Source organism: Anomaloglossus baeobatrachus, chromosome 4 (assembly GCF_048569485.1).
Source record: "Anomaloglossus baeobatrachus isolate aAnoBae1 chromosome 4, aAnoBae1.hap1, whole genome shotgun sequence".
In the NCBI taxonomy this organism is placed as follows: Eukaryota; Metazoa; Chordata; class Amphibia; order Anura; family Aromobatidae; genus Anomaloglossus; species Anomaloglossus baeobatrachus.
In genome coordinates this window covers 230,367,009-230,389,316 of record NC_134356.1, presented here as the reverse complement: position 1 = coordinate 230,389,316, position 22,308 = coordinate 230,367,009, and the positions used below count along the sequence as shown (strand labels likewise).

The 22,308-nt window shown below is 41.5% G+C and overlaps 1 protein-coding gene across 3 annotated transcripts in view; it reads left to right on the top strand.

Annotated features, from left to right (window-relative positions):
• Positions 1–22,308, top strand: part of GLT8D2 (glycosyltransferase 8 domain containing 2) — an 86,391-nt gene that overhangs the window by 19,239 nt on the left and 44,844 nt on the right. Inside the window, exons 2-4 of one of the 3 annotated variants that reach the window (XM_075344730.1) lie at positions 7,498–7,586; positions 15,416–15,485; positions 20,342–20,383. In XM_075344730.1, the coding sequence (XP_075200845.1) occupies positions 20,365–20,383 (19 nt within the window). In that variant the 5' untranslated portion in view covers positions 7,498–7,586; positions 15,416–15,485; positions 20,342–20,364. The remainder of the gene's footprint in view (positions 1–7,497; positions 7,587–15,415; positions 15,486–20,341; positions 20,384–22,308) is intronic. The other 2 variants (XM_075344729.1, XM_075344731.1) reach the window with 2 other exon arrangements.

The window sequence follows — 22,308 nt, the reverse complement described above, 5'->3', positions numbered from 1 at the left end:
GCGGTGCTATATCAGACTGAGGGTTACGGCAGGTTGTAGGCTTGTCGGAAGAGGTGGGTCTTCAGGTTCCTTTTGAAGCTTGTCAAGGTAGGTGAGAGTCTGATGTGTTGAGGCAGAGCATTCCAGAGTATGGGGGAGGCACGCGAGAAATCTTGGATGCGATGGTGGGAAGAGGAGATGAGAGGGGAGTGGAGAAGGAGATCTTGTGAGGATCGAAGGTTACGTGCAGGTACGTACCGGGAGACTAGGTCACAGATGTAAGGAGGAGACAGGTTGTGGATGACTTTGTATGTCATGGTTAGTGTTTTGAACTGGAGTCGTTGGGCAATGGGAAGCCAGTGAAGGGACTGGCAGAGAGGAGAGGTCGGGGAGTAGCGGGGGGACAGGTGGATTAGCCGGGCAGCATAGTTTAGAATAGATTGTAGGGGTGCGAGACTGTTAGAAGGAAGGCCACAGAGCAGGAGGTTACAATAGTCCAGGAGGGAGATAATAAGAGCATGCACTAGGGTTTTTGCAGCTTCTTGGGAAAGGAATGTACGGATCCAGGAAATATTTTTGAGTTGCAGGCGGCAGAAGGTGAAGAGGGCTTGGATGTGTGGCTTGAAAGAGAGATCAGAGTCTAGGATTACTCCCAGGCAGCGAGCACGTGGCACTGGGGAAAGTGAGCAGCCATTGACATTGATGGATATGTCAGGTGGGGGGGCTTGAGTGAGGAGGAGGAAAGACAATGAATTCTGTTCTGTAGAATGTGACATAATGTATGTTACATGTAGATAATAAATGTCAGTGCAACTATGTAATTAATGACAAGACAAAAAAAACAGTACTAATAAAGGGGCCGAAAGATATAAAAAATAATAAATAGAAGATAATATGCTGTAAATGTAAATATAAGCAGCTATGGTATTACCGTGTGCTATTCAATAGAGCAGTATAGCAAAAACATGTCAAGAAAAAATGTGTACGCTGAAAAGGATGAAGCAACTGTGGCCACAGCATATACTACTGTATCAAAGATGAAGAATGCTAATGTGGCATGGAAATTCACACACTATGGTATGAAGAGAGATCAGGTAGTTATGGCGTCAGCATATGCTGCTGCAGTAAATCAGAAAGCAAGATAGTAAACAAAAAAGTGAAAGGAACAACCTCCTAAACATAACATAAGGGTGATTACCTGGGCAGAGAGGACCTGTGGATACACATGTTGCCAACCCCGACACGCACGTTTCGGCGTCACCTTTGTCAGGGAAGACCCCCTCGGTGCCTCATGCATTTCCCTTAGGTCCATTACATCCGTACAACCCACACATTACTAATATATATACACTTGTTTTATATACTTCAACCTTTGTTTGTGTTGTGAATGATTGTGGGGTTTTTTTATCTACTTTGTTATCTATTATTACCCTGCAAGCAACATCCCCTTGTAAATAACATAAAAGTTAGCATGAATTAAAAGGGTCCATACCTCTGGAACCTTATAGGGGATTGAAAAAAAGAAAAAAAAAATCGTATAATACAAAGGGAGACAGTGGGAATAAAGTAAGCCCACAAACTGGCCACTTTTGACTTGGAGACAGGTCCTCTTTACACAATGTGTTTTTTTCTGAAAATAACTGGCACATCATAGATTTTCATTTCTTCATTTTAGATTGTATTCTATGTAAACGATAGGGAAATCACTAGTTTCTGGCATCATCCACCTACCGTAGCACCAATCATCATTCCCTTGTCACAAAAACATGGTTTAAGATAAATGAGTTAATTGTGTCAAACGCATGTTTGGCTGATAATAAATATACATTGATGAGTAGGTATAGGTATCCTTCTAATCTGAGAACAACCATTTTCACTCCTTATCTCAGCAATAGTAACACCCATGTTAATATGTTGATAAGACATAACTTTAAAACTACTGATAGTAAAAAGATGCAACAATAAAAACACTTTCTTAAGACTATACCAGTTTGAATCAGAACTTGTAATGCTTGTAATATACCACCTGATATTAGGAATATCAGCTTCATCAACACCGCCTTGTCAATCAAAATTGTTAGCTCTGTATGTCAGACACAGAGGTACTTAAGTTTATGTTGTGTTTATATAGTGCTGCTGAGTGTGATTAGAACTGTCAGTTAGTACATGTCTCACACTGGTAACTACTTCATTTCAAATAATCTCTGGAGGCAGATTCTCAGGGAGATCCATGTTCGGCCCATTGATCTTAACAGCTCATATAGTATTATTAATATTATTAGTAGTATTGACTATATGTACACAATCTGGACAAAATAGACTGACGGCACTCCCAAGATTACAATGTGAACAGGTGCATAACTGAACATGACACAAGATGACAAAAAAAGACAGCTGCACTCTGAAATGCTAAAGTATGAAAACCATGAATATAAGAATATAGACATGCATTACTGCTAAAGGAAATCTAGGAAAAAACTGAGATATTTAGCATACAAGTTGGCCATTTTCATATCTGCCTAGTAGCCACGGCAAGGCATACCTCGTATACTGGGTACCTACTCTGAAATGAAGCCACTCTCTGGGCTTAAAAAAACCTGTGTATTGGCAAGTAGGAACCTACTATAGAGAATAAAATCACCTATGGTTAGTGGGGGAAGGGTGCACAGTCAGAAGGCATGATCTCCATTAACCCCTTAACTACCGCGGGCAGTAAAATTACGTTCTAAATGACATAATGTTACTGCCCGCGGTCCTCCGGCGGCAGCATGCCGCGATCGGCACACATCTCAGCTGATTTTCACAGCTGAGATGTGTGCCTGCTAGGCACGAGCAGAATCGTTATCTGCTCGTGCCGATTAACCCCTTATATGGCGCTGTCAATATGTAACAGCGCCATTATAAGCGCGATCGCGGTAAAGTTTTACTTACCGCCCGATACCGGAAGTCACGTGACGCGATCACGTGACTTCCGATAGTTGTCATGGTAGCACAGGGTCATGTGATGACTCCTGTACTACTCCTGACTTGCTTTCACTTTCGCTGTGCCCGGGGCACAGCAAAAGAGAAAGAGAGCGTATCTGCTGTTTACAGCCTTGTAGCTGTGATCAGCAGATACTGCAGAGCGATCGGAATGTTGATCGCAATAGCCCCCTAGGGGAACTAGTAAAATAAAAAAAAAAGTAAAAAAAAAAGTTTTAAAAAATTAAAAAAAAAACTAAAAGTTCAAATCACCCCCAATTCGCCCCATTGAAAATTAAAGGGTTAAAAAAATAAAAAATATACACACATTTGGTATCGCCGCGTTCAGAAACGCCCTATCAAAATATAAAAAAGCCGTCACTGAGCCATAGATCCCGAAAAATGAGAACGCTACGGGTCACGGAATATGGCGTAAAACGTGCGCCACTTTTTTCGGACAAACTTCCGATTTTTTTTTAACCTCTTATATAAAAGTAAACCTATACATGTTTGGTGTCTACGAACTCGCACTGACCTGAGGCATCACACCCACACATCAGTTTTACCATATAGTGAACACAGTGAATAAAATATCTCAAAAACCATAGTGCTATCGCACTTTTTTTGCAATTTTTCTGCATTTGGAATTTTTTTGCCGTTTTTTAGTACACTATATGGTAAAACTGATGGTTTCATTTAAAAGTACAGCTCGTTCCGCAAAAAATGAGCCCTCACATGACCATATTGACTGAAAAATAAAAAAGTTACGTCTCAGAAAAAGAATGGCGAAAAAAAAAAACGGAAAGCGAAAAATCGGCCGGTCGTGAAGGGGTTAATCTAGACAAAAAAGACTGACGGCACTCCCAAAATCACAATGTGAATACGTGCGTTTTTGTATGCTAAATATCTTTTTTCCTAGATTTCCGTTAGCAGTAATGCATGTCTATACTATTACATTCATGGTTTCCATACTTTAACATTTCAGAGTGCTACTGTCTTTTTTTTGTCATTTTCTGTCATGTTCAGTTATGCACCTGTTCACATTGCAATTTTGGGAGTGCCGTCAGTCTTTTTTGTCTAGATTGTGTACAGATTGTCAATATTACTCACTTCACCTAATGGCGTTTTTTTTCCATTTTATGTTTTAGTCACTTTTTTTAAATAAATTATAATATGGGGAAGAGGAGCATGAGAAGTACCTTTTGACAGGAGAATATGTTACTAGTAGAAGTTTCCAAAGGTATATCAACATCGAATAGAGACATTAGTTAAAGAGAATCTGTTAGTATGATTAGCCCACCAACTATATAGGTATGCAGGTCATAAAAAGTTGAATAAATGTTACCTTAATATTTGCATATGATGTTGTATTCCAGAGAAATCTACAATTTTCTTATATGTAAATGAGCTGTTAAAATCCATGGATGAACACGGATTTCCCTGATAATCTGCCTCGAGAAATTATTTTAAATGAAAGTAGAAGTTACCGGTGTGAGACATGTACTGACTGACAGTTCTAATCACACTTTTGTGTCATGTTCAGTTTTATACATCTGTTCACATTGCAATTTTGGGAGTGCCGTCGGTCTTTTTTTGTCTAGCTTAATGGGGGTCATGCCTTCTGACTGTGCACCCTTCCTCCACTAGCCACAGGTGATTTTATTCTCTGTAGCAGGTTCCTACTTGCCCATACACAGGAGGGTTTTTTTTAACCCAGAGAGAGGCTTCAGTATAGAGTAGGTAGCCAATATGCAAGGTATGCCTTGATGTGGCTACTGGGCAGATATTAAAATGGCCATTTTTGTATGGTAAATATCTAATTTTTCTTAGATTTCCTTAACCAGTAATGCATGTCTATGCTCTTACATTCATGGTTTTCATACTTAAGCATTTCAGAGTGAAATTATCTTCTTTTGTCATTATCTGTACACAATGGCACCAGTTTAGGTGGGGAAAGGGAGCAAGTGAAGAAGTGGATGCTTTCCAGGCAGGAAAAAAAGGGAAAATTAAGGATCTGAGTGACTTTGACAATGGCCATATTGTGCTGGCTAGATGACTGGGTCACAGTATCCAAATCTAAAGTATTCAAAATTCCATGTCTTGTGCAGTTTTACTAGTATGCTAATTAGTGAACCCACAAAATAGTCAAAGGCATTCAAGATTCATTGATACACATAGGGGGGGTGAAGGATAGCCTAAAAAGTCTTATCCCACAGAAAAACGTCTGCACCACAAATTTTTGAAAAAGTTACTGCTGAATATGAATAGTGCCAGAACAGACAGTGCATTGCAACCTGCTACCTATGGGGCTGCGTTGCAGTAGACTGTTTAGAATTCCCATGCTAATCCTATCCACACAAGAAAATGTCTACAATGGGCACATTGAGAAATTACATAAGGTGGTCTAGGCTGATGGATCACATTTTTTGTTACATCATGAGGACAGTTGGATGGCTTACATGGGGAAGAGAAGACATCAAGATTGTCTATGGCTAGAAGTCAAGCTGATGGAAGCAATGTGACTCTGGGCAATGTTCTGCCAGGAAACCTTGGGACCTCCAAAAGAAAAAATCACAGCATCCCAGCGGATACATTTTTTTTTCTTTAATCCATCAAAAAAATAAAACAGCAACATTTCACTATACATACATCTTAAAGGGAATCTGTCAATAGGTATTTTCTCCCTCATCTGAGAGCAGCATGATGTAGGCAAAGAGATCCTGAATCCAATGATGTATCACTTAGATTACTGGGTGTAGCCATTCTGACACAAGCAGAATTTTTAGATTTAGCAATGCAGCAGAGCTGAGAGAGCTATCCCCACCCACATCTGGTTCTCTATACATTGTAAATTGATAGTGAAGTGTCAATCAGAGGACGTATTGTGCCTGACTGCTGGGTGTGTGGCTTTGTAATCCAAGCAATGAGAAGTCCTGCTGGTTAAATAAACATAGCAAATAACAGATTGACCTTGACAAGACAGGCATCCCTGAATTCTATGTTTCATCCCTTGCAGCATGCTGGCTTCAAATTACATAGCAAAAATCTGCTGACAGATTCCCTTTAAAAGGTGCTTTACACGCTGCAACATCGCTAGCGATCTCGTTAGCGATGTGACACGCCAGATCGCAGATGCGATCTGCCGAGATCGCACATAGGGCGTTTTATAGCGCCGGTCACATGTGCGATCCGGGAGATCGCATCTGCGATCTGGCGTGTCACATCGCTAACGAGATTGCTAGCGATGTCGCAGCGTGTAAAGCACCCTTAAGTCCTGAGAGATGTACCACCTAAATAACCATTGTTCCAGACCAAATATAAGAGTTCATGTGTCACGTCTCCACCAGAGTCGACTTCTGCTTCAATCACCAGCCGCCGCCATGTCACCACTGGGGACAAAGGAGCAGTCAGTGGCTCTGCTGGGCGCAGGCTCCACTCATCTATGAGGCTGGGTTTCACTAGGACCTGCTTTAGCACTGGGTGACTGTTGTGGTCTGTGCCTTCCGGCTGGAGTAGCTACCTTTCAGCTGGGGCCAATGGGACTGCACCACACCTCTCTTATGCTTTCTCCCTTCTGCTAGCAGGTGGCAGATATAGTTCTGTAATTCCCTGCTAGACTCTGGTTCCTTGCTGCTTGTTTGTATTCCCGTATATTGACCTTAGATTGATTACCTGACCACTCTTCGGCCTGCCGTTCCTGTATTTTGCTGCTAGCTCCGGTTTTGACCCTTATCTTGTTTGCCTGACCACACTCCTGCCTGCCGTTTCGATACTTCGCTGCTATTTCCGGTTTTGATCCTTAGCCTGATATCTGACCACTCTCCCGCCTGATGATTTTTGTCCCTGTTCTACCTTCTGGATTTGCCCATGCCTGGTTACTGCTTCTCAGGACCGCAGTCTTCTGCGGGCAGCAATCACCTGGGCCCTGTCGTAATTCCAAATCCCTGTATAGGGGTTAAAGGTTTGTGGGGTCTGGGTTCCTGCTTTGTGGACGGTTGCCTCTATTCACCTGTTTCATCGCTCCTCAGTCCATGGTTCCAGGCAGGCGTCATATCATGGCAATGATATCAATCTTGTGTATTTAGACCGACAACCCCTTTAAGGGACGGATCTACCACTGTATAGTTATATGTATTTAAATAAAAATCAGTCAACACTTGTTATTTTAGTTTTTTTTGTTCTCAAAAAAACATATAAGCCATCCACCAGCAACAAGGCAACAAGGTGACCTCGTAGGATAAACCCTATCTCTATTTCTAATGTCATGTTGTGTTGTTAGACTTTTAATGGCACCTTGACAGTAATATTCTTATTTTCCATTCAGAAAGCCAAAAATCCCTATGCGAAGCACAAGGGGGATTTGCAGCTGTTGGATCAGTTCTCATCTGGAACTCATTTCTTTCTGTCTGTGCTTGCAATGTAGCACTGTACAGGGCAGATCATCACGTTGGTGGGAACAAAGGAGAATCCAGGGAACACAATCAGTTCCTCCTCCTGCCTGATACACCTTTGCTCTCTAAAGAAGATAGCTTTCAGCATTGTTTTTTCTTCTTCCAGTAACACAGGATTCTACGGAGATTTCTTCAGTCCACTCCTTCCATGAAATGTCCGATAAGGAAAACTTGGCCTAAACTGTCGCCGTCTTGGTATGTAAAATCCAGCTGTTAAAATATTGTTATTTGCTATGAATAACGATCTATCTTGATATGTGCAATACGGTACATATAAAGTTAGATTACGGTATATTAAACGTGCCTTATAGAAGTTGTCTTTAAAATCTTGGCAAAGTCTGCACTTGTTGGAACGGTCGGGACTTTTACCGTTGAAAATTTTAAGTATTCTTGCCGGAGGAAATGAAATGTATATTTTTCTGCCTGCAGACACAGGAAGTAATACTCAGTTTTTGGCTGAGCTTACCAATTAATTTAACCCGTTCAAGACTTAAGTTTAGATATATATCAACCAAATATTCTTATTCAAGGATTTCTATATAAATACATGTTTAATAGTATGACAAACTGAAATTAAGATGATCGATTATTACAGTATATAAATTCCAGTATATGTGAGAATATACTAGGAGTGTCAGATGTTAAAAAAGCTCTCCTAGCAATATTTTTATCCCCTAATCACTTCTAAATGTACCTGTTATATAGTGTAGGTTCACTAAATATGCACCAATCAACATCTATCCTTGTTTCCAGCGTTGCTGCGGTCTTCTTCTGGGTCACATGACCTCAAATGAGACATGCGAGATCACACACAATGTAAGTCTTTGGAATATACCTCCGATTCACATAGCCCTACACTGGTGAAAGTACATGACCTGCACAACAGTAACTGTGTGAGATAGTAAAGAATAGGAGCACTCGTGATCCAGAAGAAGACCAGAGCAGCACTGGAAACCGCAGAAAACGGTAAGTGGTAAGCATTTTTTTGGAACTACACTCTTGTCATTATTTCTTGTCTTGTTTCTTGTCATGTAATTATATACTAATGGTGGTTCTGGTAATGTCTGCATCTACTGTTGGTGGTTCTTGTGATATATTCATGTACTATTGGTGGTTCTTGTGATATATTCATGTACTATCAGTGGTTCTTGTGATATATACATGTACTGTTGATGGTTCTTGTCATGTATTCATGTACATAGGGGCAGAACAATCGTAGTTGCAGGGGTCGCCATTGTAACCAGGCCCGGTGGTTTAGGGGGCCCAAGGACCTTAGCCAGTGGCGCATCGGCAATGGCTGCAGGCTACGCACCCGTTGTGGACCCTGTGACTCAGGGGAACCCGGTGCCAGCACTGGCAGTAGGCCCCCCGCCGAGGATCGCACTTTCAATTGTATTGGCATCGCAGATTACGATACAATTGAAGCAAAGATAAGAGACGGAGCGGCACGCTTCCTCATCATTCTCCTGCTTTGTCTGTCTGCGCTCTGCCTCTGACAGCTCAGCGGAGTGTGATGACATCACCACTGTGCGCTGTGCAGAGCGGCAAAACGGAGGACGCGCTGTGGAGACCGGGCAGCAGGGGAACAAGGAGAAGTGAGTATATGTATTTAATCACGGTGGTCAGAGGGCTATGGGGTTCCATTAAACAATATGGGAGCTGTAAACTACATGAAGGTATATAATACTATATGGGGAGTGCATTACAACATATGGAGAGCTATGGGAAGTGAATTATAATGTATGGAGGACTATGGAGGTGCATTATAATGTATAGAGAGCTATAGGTAGTGTATTATAATATATGGAGGACTATGGGGAGTGTATTATAATGTATGGAGGACTATGGGGAGTGTATTATAATGTATGGAGAGCTATGGGGAGTGTATTATAAAGTATAGAAAACTATGGGGAGTGTATTATAATGTATAAATGTATAAAGAGCAATGTGGAGTGTATTATAATGTATGGATGACTATGGAAAGAGTATTATAATGTATAGAGAGCTCTGGGGAGTGTATTATAATGTATGGAGAGCTATGGGGAGTGTATTATAATGTATGGAGGACTATGTGGAGTGTATTATAATGGAGGGAGGACTATGGGGAGTGTATTATAATGTATGGAGAGCTATGGGGAGTGTATTATAATGAATGGAGAGCTATGGGGAGTGTATTATAATGTATGGAGGACTATGTGGAGTGTATTATAATGGATGGAGGACTAAGGGGAGTGTACTATAATGTATGGAGAGCTATGGGGAGTGTATTATAATGAATGGAGAGCTATGGGGAGTGTATTATAATGTATGGAGGACTATGTGGAGTGTATTATAATGGATGGAGAACTATGTGGAGTGTATTATAAATGTATGGAGGACTATGGGGAGTGTATTATAATGTAGTGAGATCTATGAGCAGTGTAGAACTATGTACAGTGTGGCGTTACGTATTAATGTGGCATATTGTGGCCACTATTGCCCCACTCGATTCCCCAGATGAATCCCAGTCCCAAGTGGGGGAAAATGCGTTTGGAAGTTTTTTGTTGATTGCCATTGCTATTGTGGTACCAACATTCAAGTGTCAGTACCGACTGTAGGAACGTACCTTCACGTGTGGATCCTCCTTGTAGCCCGGGAGAACTACCAACAAATCGTGAAGTACTCTGATTTATATTATCAGATATTTTATTGATAATGTTCTGATTCTGAGAGCTATAGTCTATATCTGGTTATTTGCTTTGAGATTGACCATTGGGCTTTTTTGTATCAGTATTTTGAACTATTTCTGAACATGCAACACTATCATTGAGTTAGAACACCTTGTTGGGAGGTTTCTATACATGGTTTTGTAAAAGCCCTCCTGATTGGTGTGGATGCGTGTTCAAGTGTTTTTATTGTCTTGCACTTTGCACTTTATAGAGGTTGGTGAAGGGTATTACAGGGTAGACAGGGTCTATCAGGGACAGCCACCGTTGCATGGGGGTACCACTCAATTTAGGGTGCTTAAAGCCCCATTGCTAGGCAGGATATAGTGGAGGGAAAGATGTTTCCCTTTCCTGCCCTAATTTTGAGGACTATATCCTATCCGTGAGTACATCACCTCACGTTCCTAGAACCCAGGATACCCTATATATCCAGTGTGTACCTATCACACATAGCACTTTTTGTCTGTTTGACTGTGAGTTTTGTATTGACAAATAAAGTAAAAAAAAATTATGGGTTAGTTATATGGATCGGGTCTACTACGTTTGATAATATCCCAAAGTTATCTATATTGATCGTACTTTGCTCAGGAAGTAGACAGATTTGTGTACCAGAGATCAACGTGCTTTGGTCAGACATGTGCATATTAACCCAAGAACAAAAGCAAAAGAACTTGTGAAGATGCTGGCGGAAGATGGAAAGATTGTGTCATTAACCACAGTGAAACGAGTACTGTATTAACAAGGGCTAAAAGGCTACTATGACAGGAAAAAGTACCCCAAAATAAACATAAAAAGTGAGATTAATGTTTGTAAATGCACACAGGAACAAAGACCTTAATTTTTGGAGACATATCCTGTGGTCTGATGAAAGTAAAATTGAACTGTTTGGCCATAATAACCATCATTATAATTGGAGGAAAAAGGGAAAAGCTTTGAAGCTTAAGAACATCATCCCAACTGTGAAACATGGGGTGACAGCATCATGTGATGGGGTTGTTTTGCTGCAGGAGGGACTGGTTAACTTTAGAAAATAGATGGCATCATAAGGAAAGAAGATTATGTGGCAATACTGAAGCAACATCTCAAGACATCAGCCATGAACTTAAAGCTTGGTCGGAAATGGTTCTGCCAAATGAACAATGACCCAAAGCATACTGCTAAACTGGTTACAGAGTGGCTTAAGGATAATGAAATCAATGTTTTGCAGTGGCCATCACAAAACCCTGATCTCAATCCTATTGAAAATGTATGGGCAAAGCTGAAAAGGCCAGTGGGAGCAAGGCGACCAACAAACATGGCTCAGTTACACCAATTCTGTCAGGAGGAATGGGCCCAAATACCTACCAACTATTGTGAAAAGCTTGTGGATGGAGATCCCAGACGTTTCCCCCAAGTCATACAGTGTAACGGCAATGGTACCAAATACTAATGAAATAGATGGAAACTTTTGAGTTTGCAGAAAGTAATAAAAATGTCTTAAAGCATTCTCTCTTATTATTCTGGCATTTGGCAAATATAAATAATTTTGGTTCCTAATTGACCTAAAACGGGAAAGATTTATGTCAGATAGTAAGAAAAACATGCATATATGTCTTTATTGGGAGTGGATGGAAACGTATGGTTTCAGCTGTACGAGGGAGTCGGAGTCGTAGAGTCACAATCAGGGAAATTGAGAAGTCAGTTCTGTGGTTCCTGTATGGTCTGATAAGGACTGATAACTACAGCTCCCACTATCTTCTTACCATAGTTAAGGACATACTGGAAGTTCTAGGTTCATGCGATAAATATATATATATACAGGGCAGGGCTGACCTGATATTACAATTGATGAACCGTGTACCGATTCTTGTGATGTATTCCTGTACTTATGAGGGATTTGATGCTGTTTCTGTATTGATAGGGGTTATATGGATGTATTTCTGTACTGCTGGTGGTTCTGATGATGAATTTCTCTACTGATGAGCATTTTGATGCTTTATTTCTGTGCCTATGGTGGTTCTAATGATGTATTTCTGTACTGATGGGCATTTTGATGCTTTGTTTCTGTAGTTATGGTGGTTCTTGTGATGTATTTCTGTACTGATGAGGCTTTTGATGCTATGTTTCTGTACCTATGGTGGTTCTTGTGATGTATTTCTGCACCTCTGGTGGATTTTGGTTGATGTATTCCTGTGCTGTTATAGGTCCTGATCCTGTACAAATGTAACAGTTCAGAACTTGTAAGATTACATTATACAGGGCTATGTTAAAGATTAATATATTTTTTTTTAATGTTAGGAGCATTAAAGGGTTTGTCCCACGTTTGTGATAAGTCTGCACTCACTCTATGTGTCATTCTATGTGACTGCACACTTCTGAGTTTTCACAGCGCACACTGCATGCTGTTAGTATTCTCTGGTATCGGCGGTGAGAGTGGGAGGTCACAAAACCACAAGTATGCTATTTACATACATGTGGTCATGTGCCAACTAGACATACGTGGCCTTGATCAATGAAAATGAATTGCATGAGGCCAGACACGTCTAATCAGAATGTGGCCAGAAGTATACAACTCACATATTTCTGCTCATATGACCGTACATTCACACCATTGGCACTAGAGAATCCTAAAAGTGTGCGATGCAAGTGCTGTGAGAATTCAGAAGCCTGTAGTCACCTAAAGTGACTGCAGACATTTATCTCAAACCTGGACAAGCCCTTTAATTATAAAATTAAGTCCTCTAGCATGCCCAATCCTAACAGCGTGTAATGTACTCACTGTCAGGATTCGGCTCTGCTTGCTGGTTCCAGTAGTCATCACATGGCCACTCAACTCATATGTGATTTTCATACTTCCGGTCATCTAGCAATTAGCTTTTCTTCTTACTGTTCTCTTTTTTCCTGAACATTGAAAGAATTATACAGAGCAGCTCGTCATCACATGACACTAAGTATGAAAATCGTATATGAATGATTGGGCACATGATGACTACTCAAACCGCGGGTGGGGGGAGGGAGTGGAGTGCATATGTGGAGTTTTTCAGTGAACAGTGGGATTGTGGATGGTTTGAGGACTGGAGGTGGAGCTGTGTAGAGGCGGGGCTGGAGTGGAGCCTGGGTGGAGTCTCAAGGGGCCCTGAAAATTTTGACAGTATGGGGCCCTGAAATTCCTGATGGCGGCCCTGTCTATGAAACCATTTATGTCATAACTTTTTTGCTGGAGAAAAGATTGTTTTACTCTCTGTTGGAAGTTTATGGACTGAATAAACCTTCTTGTTTGCACAAGAAACAGAGTGCCTGTGTGAACACTACCAATTGCCAAAGTGCTGATTCTCTGCAGCTCTTAGAGTTATTGCTCCACTTTCCTTTGCTGTCTCCTTCCCCCATCATTCTCCAATTAAATAATTATCTCAGCTTCCCTCTTACCTCTCTCCACCTAACCTCATTTGCTGCGTTGCTTCTCAAACTCACATCCCTCCTACTAAAAAACAAAACCAGTCACACACTCTCCCACTTGTTTTCTCTGATTTGAGGACTACTCCTCAACCCTCAAATCATCTTTATCCTACAAACCAAGTTATGTAACATTTTTATCACCACCCTCCAACCATCACTGCTCCCTCCGACCTCTTTCATCTCTGTAAAAGACTGCCGCACATTTCAAAACAAAGATCCACCAAATTGGGCAAGTCTTTACTACTCAACTACAACCCCTATGTATAGCAGATTATTTTCTCTACCCTATAACCTTCCTCCCCACCATCAAAGAAGAATACTTACTCATCTTCTCTCCAAATCGCACCTAACCACTTCTGCACTTAACTCCATCCCATCTCCTCCTCAACCTCACCACTATACTTGTCCCGGCCCTAATTCATCTTTTCAACTTATCATTAAAGCTATTCCAATCTCCAAGATCCCATCCCACTATATAGTAGATGTATTTTAAATATTATCAAATACCTCCAAATGGAAATGTAGTATAGTTCTCCTGATTAGCTATGTCTTTTACCTTATGTGCAGGGCATTGCAGCATAGGTATGCCCCCTTGGCCATACAGATCCCACCCCCAGGTGGCTCCCTTTCCAGTACAGATCCCACCCCCAGGCGGCCCCCTTTGCAATACAGATCTCACCTTCCAGGCTGCCACCTTTGCAATACAGATCCCATCCCACAGGCTGCCCCCTTTGCCATACAAATTCCACACCGTGGGCTGACTTCTTTCCTATACAGATTCCATCCCGCAGGCTGTCCCCTTTGCCATACAGATATCATTCCACAGGCTGCGACCTTTGCCATACAGAACCCATCCCGCAGGTTGCCCCCTTTGTCATACAGATCTCTCATCGTAGGCTGCGCCTTTTTCCATACTCATCCCACCCCATAGGCTGCTTTTTTTTCATGTAGATCCCACCACATGCAGACCCTTTTTCCATACAGATTTCCCCCAAGGTTGCCCATTTTTCCATACAGATCCCACCTTGCATGCTGCCCCCTTAGTCATACAGATCCCACCCTCAAAGGCTGCTCCCTTATTCATACAGATCCCACGGCACAGACTGCCCCCTTTTCTTTACAGACCCAATCACGTATAATTCTAACTTTTCTATAACTATTAATACTACTCTATCCCTACAATGTTGATCCAGAAGAAGGCAAAAACTCCAGGACATGTTCAGCCAATTTGTGTCACAGGTGAAAATTCCTTCCTGACCCCGAGAAAAAGCGATCAGTCCTGGATCAAAGCTAATGATGTTATTTCTAGCAAAGTAATTAATATTGCAGTGCTAATTAAACTACTATCATAGTGTTTATAGATTTTATGTGTTATACTATTCTTATCCTGCTCTCTCATTACAGTATTATTTTAACTTTTATATTTTTTTTAAGTTAGTGTTTTATTTTTATAGCTATAACTATTTTATTACTATTAATATCCTATCTTATTACAGTATAATTCTAACTTTTCTATAACTATTAGTACTACACTATCCTTACAATGTTGATCCAAAAGAAGGCAAAAACCCCAGGACACATTCAGGCAATTTGTGTCACAGGGGAAAAATTCCTTCTCGACCCCGAGAAAAGGTGATCAGTCCGAGAACCCTGGATCAAACTGCTGTTCTACCTATTACTACTGTTATTTTCTTCATATTTTTACTACTTTCTTATTATCACTCTTATTGTTCTTATTATTATACTTACCACCGCCATCTTTGATGTTTCCGTTTAGTGGCCCTAGCAGGATGGTCCATATGCTGTTTCTCCTTCCTCTCAGGAACCAATTGATGTATTGGTGGTTGTCCTGCTGGATCTTTATTTGTTGTCTTCTCCTTGCAGGGATGTGGATGTCCAGTTTTGGCTTCTTAACCAACTTTTTTGGCATGAATTCTTCTTCTTCTTCATCCAGGTAGTCGCATAATTCTCTCCAAAATTTTTTTTCTTCATCTTCCCACTTCCTTTTTTGTCTGGCATTGACTGTCCTGGATGGCTCAGGCTGTTCTTCTCGCCATACTGCATATATTTTCTGGTCCTCGGGGCTGGTCGGCATCAGGCGCTGGGAAAACAAGAGATTAAGGCTGCTTTCACACATCCGTTTTTTGCAGGGCGGCTCAATCCGGCTCAAAAACCTATGCAACGGATGCGGCGAAAAAAAACTGATCAGTTGCATACGTTTTTCCATGCGGCCCTTCCGTTTTTTGATGGATGCGGCTTGATACCGAGCATGCGCAGTGCAAAAGATGTGGTTTTTGCCGCAGGATGCCGCATCCGGCGTCCACAGGCTTGCATTGTAAGTCGTGCCACATCGCGCCGGATCTGGCGCGATGCTTTTTTTCTCAAAAAAAAGTGCCAGGCAACGTTCCATCCGGCCGCCACATGGGCTAAATATGCCGCATCCGGCAAAAAACGGACGCAACGCAAGGCCATGCGGCACAATACGGCGCTAATGCAAGTCTATGTAGAAAAAAAGCAACCGGCGGCAAAAAAAACGGTTGCGTTTTTTCTGCAAAGCGCCGTATTGTGCCGCTCAGCAAAAAACGGATGTGTGAAAGCAGCCTTAGTTACAAGGATTAATAGGAACATCCGAACACAACCATCTTATAATAAAAGAAATAACAATGTTGCCCTTAGTCTTCTCAATGACCTCCTTCTTGAAGAGTGGTGAAGGTAGCAGCTTCATACAATAGGCCAGTCTTCTTAGTTATTCCCCAGGTGTAACGTAAACTAAAGGAAACAACCAGATATTAGGATCAGATTGGAGACTAAAGCCCCCCCTAAAAAAAAAGTCACAGTGGCCACAGTGAGAACTGCAAGATTTTTAAGTGCTGTTTCCATTAAAGATTGTGAAATGGATAAAAAAACAATGACAAATAATATTAAAAACTAGATTGAGCACAAAAACCTGATTTAAATAATAGGTGATTTCTGATGACAAAGTCAAAGGCCCAAAGTCTAACAATGAAATATTCCTGGATAACCCCTTTAAAGTGGAAATCCTGAATCTAGGAAACAGTCGGCCCTCACAGACCGATGATACTACCTTGTCCAACACTGGGACTAACATGTAATCTCAACCCTATTTTAAAATGTGCAATTTTTATTAATATTCATTAAAATGTACCCACAAACAGACACACAAACATATAAATGAGAATGGATCACGTTATCCTTGTAAATAACCAAGGAGTTTTATATACACTCACTTTAGGAAAGGGAAGGGAAACTAATATAGCCCTATAAGGGTAGTGTATCCCTACCTAACAATGGAGGTCAGCTTACAGCCATGGATTGTTACTGAACAGGACCCGCTGCCGTCTCCCCAATTGTCAATTGTACGTGTATAAAGAAGGCCCGGTAGTGGCTTTTCTCCTGCAGTCCTTCCCCCTGGCTATAATACTTTGTGACAAAAGTGAGTACGCCCCTCACATTTTTGAAAATATTGTGTTATATCTTTTCGTGGGATAACACTGAAGATAGGACACTTTGATATAATGTAAAGTAGTAGGGGAAACAGCTTGTATAACAGTGTAAATTTAATGTGCACTCTAAATAAGTAAACACACAGCCAAAAACGTCTAAACCACTGGCAACAAAAGTGAGTACATCCCTATGTGAAAATGACCAAATTGTGCCTAAAGTGTCAATATTTTGTGTGGCTAGTAGTTATTTTCAAGCACTAAATAAATAAATAAATGCCACAAGCCCTATGAAAAGTAATTATACTTTTTTTATATTGCAAAAAAGTAAATGGAAGTAGCCGCTGGTAGAGGACAGATTCCGTGTCCAGATCTGTCAGATAATGGAAAAAAAGACAACCAAATAAGTACTACCGTGCTACTAAAAGCTGGAGTCCAAACCACCTGAGTTAGGAGGTGTGGACCCTACAGACAAAAGAGCGCTAATAGGAAATATAGTATATCCAGGGGCATAATTACAGCAGAGGTCACCATTGCGACCGGGCCCAGCAGGTTAGGGGCCCACGGTCACCCTGCAGATCAGCAGCCAGCTCCTTCCTGTGAAAGAGGAGCTGCATTGTTTTGTCACATACCACGCGGCTGCTATATGACCCGGTGCCACCGCCGCTGACACCGGCACCAGGCTCCGCTGCCCTGTCATCACACACAGCAATGATAAAGCATCGAGCGGTCCACGCCGCACCATCATTCTCCCCATGTGCCTAGGCGGGGACGTCACTCCTGTGCGACTATTGTGCTGAGGCATGCAGAGTGCAGGACGGGAGGATGCTGACCGGAGCAGCAGGGGAATGAGGAGAGAGGTGAGTACTTGTTGTTTTTTTGTTTTTGTTTTATTTTTTCATATAAATCAGTGAGTACACGATGGCCAGAGACCTGGGAGGGCTGCATTATACATGGTGGCCTGGGGTACTGCATTATACATGTAGGCCTGGTGAGCTGGCTGCATTATACATGGAGGCCTGGGGGTTCTGCATTATATATGGAGACCTGGGGGGGGCTGCAGTATACATAGAGGCCTAGGGGGCTGGCTTCATTATACATTGAGTCCTGGGGGTCTGGCTGCATTATAATGGAGGCCTGGGGGCTGCATTATACATTGAGGCCTGGGGAAGCTGCATTATACATGGAAGCCTGGGGGTGCGGCATCATATATGGAGGCCTGGGAGTACTGCATCATATATGGAGGCCTAGGGGGCTGCATTACACATGAAGGTCTAGGGGGCTGCATAATAAACATGGAGGACACCTCATACATGGACTATAGGGGTTCCTTTTTACATGGAGGTCTAGGGGGCTGCATTATAGATGGAGGTCTATGGTGCTGCGTTATACATGGAGGTCTATGGGGATGCATTATACAACATGAAGGACACCTTATACAAGGACTATAGGGGTGCATTATACATGGAGGAGTATGAGGCTGCATAATACAATATGAAGGACACCTTATACATGGAATATAGGGGTGCATTATAAATGGAAGAGTATGGGGCTGCATAATACATTATGAAGGTTTATGGGGCTGCATTATAATACATATAGGACAATGGGGGCTACATTATATTATATGGAGGACTATGGAGGCTACCTTTTACATGGACTACGGGGGTGCATTATAAAACATGGAGGACTATGTGGTGCAGTATAATATATGGAGTACTATGGTGTGAATTATAATACATGGAAAGCTATGGGAAATACATTATAATATATGGAGGACTATGAAGGAGCATTCTAATATATGAAGGGTTATGTGGGACCCGCTATACTATATGAAAGGCTATGTGTGGGCCATTATAGTATTTGGAGAACTATATATGAGGGGGGACAAAATACAAGCATGGCATGGGAATGTTTTGTGCTGAGGGAAAAAGGATTTTTCCCTCAACACCCAGCTTTCCCATGCTCTGCTATACATCTCCTCTTAGCACCCAGCTTTCCCAAGCTCTGTTAAGGGAAAGCTGGGTGCCGAGGACAAGATGGATATCAGAACATAGAAAAGCTGGATGCTGATAGAGGGATTTCAGAGCATGGGAAACCTGGGTGCTGAGGGTAAGAGCCAAGTGTCAGCATCATTATCCTGTACCCCGAGTGTCAGTGTCATTATCCCATACCCTAAGCGTCGGTGTACTTGGAGGTATGGGCCCAGGTCCAAACTTTGCACTGGGGCCCATCAAACTCTAGTTACACCACTGCATGTACTGTTGGTGTTTTTTGTGATGTATGCATGTACCGTTATGGGTTCTGATCCTCTACGCCTGTAACAATCCATAACTTGTCAGCTAGTGTGATACATGATTCTGCTAATCAAGTATTGTGCCATCTGACAAGTTACTACATCTGTATTTATGTTATAAGCATTAATTATTATAACATTAAGCACCGTAACATGCCAAATCCTAATATTACGTAATATACCCTCTGTCTTGAAGTGGCACTGCTTTCCGGTTCCAGCAGTCATCACATGACCACTTGTGTGCGATTTTCATACATAGGGTCACGTACTGACTAGCTTCTCTTACTGTTTCGCTCAGTGAAGCATGTGTTGTATAGTTTCATTGAAAATTGAGAGAATTAGGAACAGCAACTCGTCAGCATATGACCATAAAGTGTTCAAATCGCATAGTACTCAAACTTATTAAAGGAGTATTCCCATCTCTAAGATTCTATCCCAACATGTAGTAGGCGTAATGATGATGTTATTAGCAAATACCTCCAGTTAGAAATGTAGTATAGTTCTTCTGATTAGCCATGTCTGTTTCCTTATATGCAGGGCATTGCAGCTTAGGTATCCATGGTTACGACCGCAAACAACTAACTGTCACTATATGAGTGGTTGTAACCATGGATACCTAAGCTGCAATGCCCTGCACATGAAGTTAAGAGATATGGCTATATCAGGAGAACTATACTACATTTCTAATTGGAGGTATTTGCTAATATTATTATTATAACGCCTACTACATATTGGGATAGGATCTTGGAGATGGAAATAACCCTTTAAGCTATGTATAGGAGCACCAAACTGAATTTTTGCCTTGGATGCAGAAAAACCTAGACTCGCTTCTACCTGCACTACATTATAAGCATATTTAGAAGAGATTAAGGGTAATATGTTTTTATGTAGGAAAGCATCTTTAAATAGTTTAGCTTAAAGTGTACAGTAATCCAATATGCTTACCTTACCTACTGTGAGATCATCCCCTGCTGCTGCTTTTACTGCATGCATGTATATTTTCACATTGGCATCTACTACATATGCATCATCATCAATTTGTCTTCTTTCCAGATAGCGCAGTATAGATTATCCATATGGCTATTTTACGAAAACGTAAGTAGTTATTTAACTATGATAAATCTAATCCTAAATAAATCTACTAAAACTATTTATACTTGCACATATTAGTGTTAAACATGATGTATGACGTGCAATATGTGAACACATCAATAACATCCATCTGGACTAAAAGTATGTGCATACGTTAAAGGGGTGATCTGAAGACAAAGTAATATTCATTCTAACTCTCTTTTTATTTAGTGCCATAAATTAAACTATTTTTAATATACTTGCATTAAAAATGTCCTCACTTTCCCTAATTACACTACAGTGGAACCTTGGTTAACGAGAACAATCCGTTCTGGGAGTGTGCTTGTTAACCAAGTTACTCGTCTAGCACAGCAAAATTTCCCATAGGAAATCATTGCAATGCAGACAATTTGTTCCACAACTTGTTAAATGTGCCATCCTGGTCCCCTATTGTGCCTTTCCACACACGCACAAACACGTACAAACACATACAAACACGCACAAACACGCACGCACACACACATATTATGCTCACCTTACCTTCCGTTCCATCGCCGGCCTCCTGAATCTTGCAATTCGCCGGTACAGGATGTATATCGAGTAACCATCGCGACCGATGCCGGAGCTTCCGCTGCCAGAGTGCTGATGTTAAAGGCATGAGCCGCTTGCCTCTGATTGGTCAGCGTACTGCCTTTGAGTAGCGGCTGACAGCGAAAGTTCCTCCCTCGTTGCAATGGTTACCGATGAACATCCTGTAGCGGTGAACTTCAAGAACCGTGAGGCCGGCGATGGAACGGAAGGTAAGGTGAGCATAATATGTGTGTGTGCGTGTTTGTGTGTGTTTGTGTGGACTGTTAGAGCGGGTCAGAGCGCGGTGGATGTACGGAACCGGAAGTGTGTGCAGTGAGTATTTTGCTCATAAGGCAAAGCTTGCTCGGAAAGTGAGTTACAAATTTACAGCAAGCTTTGCTCATTAAGCGGAATACTCGTTCACTGGGTTACTTGTTAACCGAGGTTCCACTATATTTGCTTTTCTATTTTACTCTCTGCTACCACTCTGATGACGCTATGTTTGAGCATCCCAGTGCATGCTGGGATACTCAAACAAAGCGTCATCAGGGGATAGAGGCTGCAGTCACTGCTGCAGCCTGTGCCCCATCCTTGAAATGAAGCGTCATCAGTGATGATTGTTTCAGGGGCTGGGCTATTCTTGTGTGCTGTGCAGAATGACAGTGCACGCTCTGCTAACTCCTGGTACCTGTTTTTCATGGTACAGAAGCAGAGAAAAGGCATTTATTTGCATACTTTTCTCAAGATGGTGATTATGTTCCTCAGCTGATGGAAAAACTTAACAATGACAACAATGTTAGCTAGGGGAGACTTGTCTTTACTGCCCATAACAACCAATCACAGTGCAGCTTTCACTTCTTATACTGCTGAGGTAAAATGAAAGATATGCTATGATTGGATGCGATGGACAGCACCACACTCTTTGGAAGCTGAGTTAAGAAAATGTTCTCTGCCCACAGCAGCCAATCACAGCACAGCGTCCATTAATTTCTAACCAATTTAATGACACCAAAATCATCCACCAAAGGTCACGCAATGGGGTCAACGTATGGTGAAAGAAAAAGCCTGTGGAGTCAGTGTTCATGAAAAACTGAATGTGATGGAATTTTTACTGACTTTAGCGATCGAAAGTAAATAAAGTATATAAAGTATATAAACATCACCTCTTACTTTTCAAACAATTTAACCCTCTCAGACCTGTGTTATTTCTCTAGTTGTGCATTCCTGCAATTTCAAATCTGCGGAATATCAATTCTTTAAGTGTTTTTGTGATTTTTTTACCTATTCTAAGAAATGAGAAAACGCGTCAAAACGTCATCAAATATATTCCAAAAACTCATTTTATGCAGCGGTTTTCCTATGAATACTTCATTTCTGCA